The 8466-nt window shown below is 54.2% G+C and overlaps 1 protein-coding gene across 1 annotated transcript; it reads right to left on the bottom strand.

Moving 5' to 3' along the window:
• Positions 1-1224: 1224 nt before the first annotated feature.
• On the bottom strand, positions 1225-7600 carry Sh2d2a (SH2 domain containing 2A). Its single transcript, XM_059264779.1, is given in 7 exon segments — positions 1225-2214; positions 2784-2915; positions 5126-5335; positions 5445-5541; positions 6073-6254; positions 6863-7017; positions 7567-7600. Coding segments are annotated over 7 exon segments (1152 nt in total). The 3' UTR covers positions 1225-1872.
• Between the last annotated feature and the right edge of the window lie 866 nt (positions 7601-8466).

The raw sequence follows: 8466 nt of genomic DNA, 5'->3' as shown, positions 1-8466 counted from the left end.
GGGTCAGAAGTGACAAGCTTGGTACGAAGGAGACCAGTTGAGAAGCTCTTAGAGAAACTGGGGTATACCTCAGATGGTGAAGAGGTTGTCTAGCTTCACAGGCCCCGAGCTTGATCCCTAGTGCTGTATGAACTGCTCGGGAGCACACACTTGTAATCCCAGCATGCAGGAGGTAGATGCTGTAGGGTCAGAAGTTCAAGGTCTATCGGCTTCATAGTAAGATGGAAGCTTGATGTACACCCATCATCCCAGCATCCTTTGGAAGGCTGAAACAAGCAGCTATCTGTAAGTGCTAAGCCAGTCTGGTCTACATAGTGACTTCCAGGCCAGCCAGTGAGCCCCTGTCTCAAAAATAACACCAACAAAAATATAGTTCCTAGAAAAGTTTTGATGAGAAAATGGCAGGGGCTAGAACTGGGGGAGAGGGCAGATGTTATCGACCTACAGAGAGAGATTAAAGTGAAAAGGGTGGAGATGTTTAGGGACCCCACATCTCTGGTTGGAGGTTCTGGGAGGTAAGGATGTGGAACACAGGAGGACACTTGTGTGTGTGTGTGTGTGTGTGTGTGGTGTGTGTGTGTGTGAGAGAGAGAGAGAGAGAGAGAGAGAGAGAGAGAGAGAGAGAGAGAGAGAGGTATTGGCCTGAATGACATTTGAGTGGCTTTGGAACGAGGGGGATGTTGTGGAATATTTGTTTAACTATGTAAAGATGTGTTTCATTTGTTTATGTTGTGGAATATTTGTTTAATTATGTAAAGATGTGTTGCTGTTTTACCTTGCTTGCCTACGGCACCTGATTGGTCTAATAAAAAGCTGAATGACAGGACTGGAGAGATGGCTCAGCGGTTAAGAGCACTGACTGCTCTTCCAGAGGACCCAGGTTCAATTCCCAGCACCCACATGGCAGCTCACAACTGTCTAACTCCTGTTTCAGGGGATCCCACACTCTCACACAGATATGCATTCAGGCAAAACACCAACACACATAAAATATAAATAAATTTTTAAAAAAGCTGAATGGCCAATAGTGAGGGAGGAGGTAGAGGTGGGACTTTGGGCAGGGAGAATAAGTAGGAGGAGGAATTTAGATTTGAGGGAGAAAGAAAAAGAGACACCAGGGAGATGCCCGGGGCCAGTCAGCCAGACATGGAGGAAGCAGGAAAGTAGGACATACAGAATGAAAGAAAAGTAAAAGGCCTCAAGGCAAAACGTAGATGAATAGAAAGAGGTTAAATTAAGTCATAAGAGCTAGTGGGACAAACCTAAGTTAAGCCCGAGCATTCATGATTAATAATAACTCTCCATATCTTTATTTGGGAGCTGGTTGGCAACCCAAAGAAAACACTGTCTACATGGGCAGCCTGGATAGAGACAGGACTGTGGAGGCAGAAGGTGGAGGGGGCACAGGTGAGCTCAGCGGGCACAGGCAGAGCAGGGAACTTCGGTGCCCGCAGAGAGGAAGTCTGAGGAAGGACCTGAAGTATGGGGAGTCTGACTCATGGCATCGCAATACCACTTTCAGATGTGACTGAAACTCTCTGTGGGGAGCCTGAAAGGGGTGAGCACACAGAGTGCAGTGGCCACTTCCTCTGAGTCCCCTGGGGGTGACATGTGGGATTCTAGGTGTCCTTCTCTGTTTGAGGAAGGCCTGACAGTCAAGAGGCAGGCTGGGAGGAGGAAGGTTGAGGGAACCCTGTCTCCCTTAATTTTTTTTTCTGAAGTAGGGGCAGGTACGGCTTGGCAAAGGTGAGCCCGTGGGAATGTCCAGGAGAACGGACAGAGCAGTCTCAGGCCTGGAGCTGGGCAAAGGTTTCCGGCCGCATGGACCACTCCATCCTGTTTCAGCCCGCCGACTTCACCTTGCCCCGCTGTTCAGGAGGGGTTCCCTCTTCCTGCTGGCCTTCTTGAACTTTTTTTCCCCTGTACTCCCTTTGCCTGGCCTCCTGAGATAGGCCTGGACCAGCACTTCTGGAGGGTGGGGTGCCCAGTGGGTGCCATTCCCGATGGCCCCTCTACCTCAGCATAGATATTACTGGGGGCTTCTCCAGGGCTGCCCCGTCCCATGGCGTAGAAGGCTATGGGTTCATCAGGCTCCTGGTAGATGGGGTGAACGGGTAGAACCCGATGGGCTCGTGAAGTAGGACGTGTATAGACTTCAAGAGGAAGCTGGGGCTTGGCAGGAATGGGAGGCCTGGGTCTGGATCCCTGTGAAGTCTAGGAGAAAAGGCCAGGCCAGGGGAGAGAAGTGATGAGAACCATAGACACGAGGTCTAAGCTCAGGTCTGTCTCAGCCTGAGCATCTACCCATGAAGTCCCTAACTTCCTGGCCTCTCCCTCTGTCCTGTGTCCCCTCTCCAGATGCTGATCCTCTCTCCAGATGCTGATCCCCTCTCCAGATGCTGATCCCTTCTCCAGATGCTGATCCCCTCTCCAGATGCTGATCCCCTCTCCAGATGCTGATTCCCTAGATGCTGATCCCCTCTCCAGAGGCTGATCCCCTCTCCAGAGGCTGATCCCCTCTCCAGAGGCTGATCCCCTCTCCAGAGGCTGATCCCCTCTCCAGATGCTGATCCCCTCTCCAGAGGCTGATCCCCTCTCCAGATGCTGATCCCCTCTCCAGAGGCTGATCCCCTCTCCAGAGGCTGATCCCCTCTCCAGAGGCTGATCCCCTCTCCAGATGCTGATCCCCTCTCCAGATGCTGATCCCCTCTCCAGATGCTGATCCCTTCGCCATCAGGCCCACTCATCTCATATAGTACCTCCTTGGCTTGGGAGGCCCACACTCCCTCTTTGTGTGCTGGGGCCTGGGCCTGCCCCTGTTGGATGAGCAGCCTGTTCTGGCTGTCTGGATCTTCCTGTCTTTTGCTTCCAGAGTCTGATTCGGTCCTCAGGGAAAGTCCAGCCGGCTCGGCAGTCTGCAGGGAGAGAAGGAGGCCTGAAGGACTGAGGTGGGGTGGGGATGACGGGTAATGGAGGAAAAACAGTCAGGTCTGAGAGGCAAGGAGAGCTGAAGAGAGAAGTGTGGCGTGGGCCAAGTTCTCTGTGTGAGGAAGAGGGAGAGAAGGTGTTGAGGAGGCCTGGGGACTGTGGATGGAAATGAACTCTGGTCACAGGTGTGCTCAACTTCATTCATCTAGAATACAGGGCCAAGACAGTCTTTATGCTTGTAGTTGCAGAAACAGGAGGCGTTAGGAGAATTTACCTTCAGAACAATCCGCATGGGGGCACACCTCCATGACAGCTGGGCCTTATTTCTTTAGGCTCGAGAAGTTTAATATGTGAAGACAGAAACTAAATGTCTAGGGGCAGAGACCACCTCAGGAGAAATGAGCCTTCCCTGGTAACTACCCCTAGGTAGTTATTCCCTGGTAACTACCCCTGGGTAGTTAAGCTTTTAGTTCAGCATTAAGGCTAGCCTTATAAAGGGCTCCATGTGCCCTCTGCTTCCGGAGGCCAAGGCCATAGGACTTCCTCAGGCTCCTACAATCCACTCAAGGCTTTCTAGATCCAAATGAGCGCTCTTCCTCCTGGTGTCCATCCTTCCCTGCCCTTCCCCCAGGAAGCCGTCGTATATTCACCCTGCTGCCCAATCGGCAGGAAAATCAGCCTCAGTTCCTCACCACCCTCCCACCTCAAACCCAACCGAAGATCAGCTCTGCCCGCCGCCGGGTCTTTCACTTCTGCACATCTTCTCCAGGCTCTCACACAGCTAGCACCGTCGTTAGGTACGTTAGGTACGTGACTCGCCCACCTGCACTGAATCCTCCCACTCTCTGCAGCAGCCTTTTTGCCCATCTCTCCATCCACACACAGGCTTCCTGCTCTAGAAGGATCCAGACCTTCAAGCTTGGTTAGTGTTGGGCCCAGTTCCCATTCTGACCTTTGTTCCAGACTGGATCCAGCTCTGTGGGCTCCAGCTGCTTTCCTCCTGTGGATCTGGGGTTTGAACCCAGGGCCTGGAGCTAGACAAGACCCTCTAGCTACACCCCGACCCCCCAGCACGTGTCCTACTTGACACGTGTTTCTCTCTGGATCAGCCATGCTCCTCTTCTTGTCCTCATCCAAACATCTTCCTGCTTCCTCATCTAGTTCTGCAAAGACCCTGTCAGCTCCACCTTCTCAACAGCCAGCAGGCCCTTTTACTCCGTCGGCTCCCCTGCACTAGCCCGCCCCCTCACCTTCTGAAACACCGCAGCTGTCTCCCTCTCCAGCCGCCCTGTCTGGCCCTCATGAACTTGTCTGATCAGGCCTTTGCTTCTAACTGTCCAGTGTAATCGGACCCGGAATAGAACCTCAGACCCTTGGAAGAGCCGCAGGCCCCCTCACCTCACTCTTCTGACCCCATTTCCGGCTCTCCCTCCATCGGCCATCCTGATCCACCCTCGGCAGCTCCCTCACTGCTCATCATCCTCCAACACCTCAAACAACCTCCCGCTTCAGGGCCTTGGCCGCGTGTGGCTGTTACTTTCGCTCCAAATGCTCTTCCTCCAGCTGTCTTCAAACCTCCCCCTTTCACTCATTCAGGTCTCTGTTTCGATGTCCCCAACTTCTCTGCTGTCCCTAGGTGAGACAGTGCCAACCCTGGAACTCTCCATCACCGCTTGGCTCTCTTCCTAGCCCTCACTGTTTCTGCGATCAGTCTCTTCTCTGTATTACTCATGGAGTCAGTCTTGTCAGTGGTCAGAGGCACCTGCACTTTTTGAAGGTGGGGGCTCCCTGACAATTCCTGCCAAGCGAAGTGGTTGGGCCTTGCATCCCCTGGCATCCGCCACAGTCTCCGCACTTGACCCCATCAATGGACTGTCTGTCGTTGCTACGGTAAGTAAGGTTTATGAGTGAGATGCCCACCTGTCATGGCCATAGTTCTGTTTACAGGACTTCTCCTCACCTTGCCCCGGAGACTCAGTAAACCTAGCTTAATTTAATTCGATTGCCTGGCTTGCCTCCCTTTGCCCTGCTGGTCTGGTCATGGGCCTTTCTGGAAGAGGTGTGGGTAGGCAAGTGTGCCCGGTCATGGGTTGGGATGGGAAAGGCAGATGCCAGTAGCCTGGACCTGACTGTGATCCTGGAGGGGGCAGCAACGACAAACATTGGCCTCAGTTGTGGGTTTAGGGTAAGGGCTCACCTGGCGGGCAAGGGGCTGGGTGAGCGTCTCCCCATAGGGGCTGAGGGGAAACTCTGTGTAGTGTTGAAGCAGGTCCTGAAGCTGCGCGTGGGCACTGTCTTCGCCCAGCACCACGTGACGCCCATCCCCTAGCTGGGCAAGGAGGAAGTGACGGCAGCAGGTCCGGCTCCTGGAGGGGCCACTTTGAGTCAGACACCCCCATTTCTCCCCCTACCATGCTGAGGGAAGAGCCCCGAACCCTCCTTGGAGAGTGCAGGTCAGCACAGGAGCCCGCCCCTTGGTTAGCACAAAGCCCCACATCCAGATGGTCAGGGACCACCCCTTACCTGTAGGATAGCACGAAGGTCACAGTGCTCTCGCTGAAGCGCACCAGATAGCATCCTTGAGGCTGGGGTTGCAGGAGCCTCTCAGCTTCCCTGTACAGTTGGAGAGAAGTGTGGGGTCCGTTCTGACTCTTGCGACCTCCTTTCTGTCTCTCAGGCTCTCCTAAGGGAACCCTCACCCCCACCAAGCAAGTATATCACAGCTAGGTGGGATCCTACTTAAAGGGCCCTGGGCTTCATCCTGCAGGACAGTCTGGGGGGAGGGGGGAGCTGCAGCCTCAACAGGCATGGCAGTTACCGTGCTGGAGTTTAGAAGTCGGAACCTGGACTGAGGAGATGAAGGAAAAGTGGGGTTGAGACATGGAGGGTCTGCAAAGGTAGGAAGAAAGAGGAGAGGGCTGGACGGAGCTGATAGAGATGGAGGGAGAGGGGCTGAAAATAGGAGGCCTAGAGCCAGTAGGGTAAATGAGCCCCGGGAAACTGAGGCACAGAGCGGACTGAACCAGAGCTCCCCCTAAGCGAAAGGCCTGGGAAACTAGAGTCCTGGCTGTCATGATTTCCGGACTGACTCAGATCCACAGCCCCTGTGCGTTCTGGGGGTTTTGTCCCCTGTGACTGACTCACCTCCTGGTGATGAAGCCATGGAACCAAACAGGGGCGGTCCTGAGCAAGAGCCAGTGGGACTGGGTCTTCTGGACCCATGCTCTGGTCTCAGCTTGCAGCGACAGACCAGCATTCCCAGGTACCTCTTCCTCCTTGTCAGCATTCCCTAGGACCCAGGTGGCTCCTGGGGCTGAGGCAGAAGCCTGGACATGAGAGACGTCAGGGACAGAAACAGCTATGATTTGAGGGCTTCTGACCCCAAGCTGCCTCCTTTTTATCTTCATATCGGTCCCTCAACCTATTTTAGGGTCAGATTGTCCAGAAAGTCCTTCCTAAGGCCACTGACTTAAATTTCTTCTGGCCTTCTGATGGCCTTCCATACTGGCCTCAGAGGGCAGGGGATGGTATAGGAAGTCGCCCCAGGTAGGAGAGGGTGGCTTCTTCTCTGGAAAAGGACATTGAGCTGGTGGCTGGGAGGGGAAGGGACTGAAACAAGATCTTACGTGCTTTGGGCATTTCATGGAGGTGCTAACCCAGAATGCAGACAGCTGCATCTGGCCAGGATCAGTACCTGACCATATCCTGGTCACCTGCTGACTGGGCCTGAGCTTTCACAGAAACTGAGGGCAGGTGGGCCGCTGTGCACGGGAAGGAGGCGCCCCCACTTCCTCCTCCTCTGCACCCATCCCTGTCCTCAGCCAGCCACTCATTCCTGCTGCCTTTCTTCTTGACCTGTATCCATGTGCTTGCCCTCATCCTTGAGGGGGTGGGAGTGGATGAGGCAACTGTACCCCTCCATGTTTCTACTTACCACAGTGTGTGTGGCCGTGGGGCTGAGCTGAACCTCCTGTTCCTTCAGAGCCTGCATGCTGGGCTTGCTCCCCAAATTCAGGTCCTGGCATCTCCCCTGGGTCAAGTTCATGGGCTGGAAGGTGCTGAAGGTGGGGGAGGGGGCTTCATGATTCCCTGTTGGAATGAAGGGGGTTGCCGGGGTTTCTCGGGAGTGGTGGCGGTGCCCCTCGCTCTCCCCTGTACCCCAGCCTTAGAGTGTCTCTCAAGCATCCCTGAAGGGGCTTTTCCTGATGGGGGCAGTCAGGACGACAGCGTAAGTGTAAGTGTATGCCGGGGAAGTGGGTGGTCCAGAGGGGGCCAAGGGGGTCCAGAGGGACTGACGGCCAGAGAAGACTCGTCAATAAAAAAGAACCCCTGGGAACTAGGCTGGCCTTCTGATGGCCTGGAAGCTGGGTGGAGAGGTGAACCCTTCAGGCCAGGCCCTCTCCTGTCTAGGTTCTTCCGCCTGTTGGTCTTCTTTTACCCTTTTGTTCCGGTCTCCTAAAAATCTCAGAAGACCCCCGTCCCTTGCCCGCAGGGATGCATAGTAGGGAGCCCCCGAGATGGAGCAGGAGTTGTGGACACTATGGCCGCTCTGGCTTGGGTCAGCTGCTGTAACTGGGATGTGGGAGCTCAGGCCCAGGAAGGGCGAAGGGGTAGGAGAGCCTGGAACTTCACACGTACCTTGGGGGCATGTCTGAGCCACGCAGAACTCCATAGCGGCAGGTGTGTGTGCTCTCAAAGGAGGTGGCACACTCGGCAGCAGCTCATCTCCCCTCACTCCTTCCCCCGGGGACAGGAAACGTCGTTGTCGCTTTACCCACCTCCTCTGTCATGAAGAGGACCCACGTCATGGAAAGCCCAGTAAGACGACAGACAGTCCTGGCCCTGGAAGGCGGGCAACGGGGTGCTGGTGGCTCACTCTGTTGAGTGTTGAGGAGGTCTTGCTATCTGACCTTTCCCCCTTCTCTGAAAGCTGTCTACCAGTTCTCAGAGATTCATAGAGTTTTACTTTGAGGAGAGACGTGAGGACGGAGGGGCAGGGCAGCAACAGGAAGGATGTGGGTTAGACTTCTGGAAGAATTTTGCTGTGTGTATGTGTCTGTGTTTATGTGATATATGTGTTATACCACAGGTGCACTTACCCATGTGTGTACATGGAAACTAAAGGGTGAAGCAAGATCTTCCTCATCCACTCTCGGCCTTACATTTTTGAGACAGGGTCTTTCAGTGAGCCTTGAGCTTATAATTTCAGCTGGACTGACTGGTCAGTTAACCCCCTGGGATCCACCTATCTCCCCTTAAACCAGCATTGGGGTTTCAGACATGTGCCCAGTTTTTATGTGCACACTAAAGCTCCCAACTCGGGTCCACAAACCTGTACAGCAGGAGCTTTGCCCATGGAGCCATTGCTCCGGAGGCTGGGGGGACTTATTTTAGCCATATGAGATCCGTGAGACACTGAGTTCAAGAAAAGGAGCCTGACATCCATCTTTGAGCAGATAATGGAGCTACCTCGGGGGATTCTCTAACTACACAGGTCACTGTTAGAAGTGGCAGGATTAGCAGTTGTGGTTGAATCTG

This window comes from Peromyscus eremicus, chromosome 6 (assembly GCF_949786415.1).
Source record: "Peromyscus eremicus chromosome 6, PerEre_H2_v1, whole genome shotgun sequence".
Classification (NCBI taxonomy): domain Eukaryota; kingdom Metazoa; phylum Chordata; class Mammalia; order Rodentia; family Cricetidae; genus Peromyscus; species Peromyscus eremicus.
The sequence above is the reverse complement of the archived record's forward strand: the minus strand, read 5'-3'. Positions and strand labels throughout refer to the sequence as shown.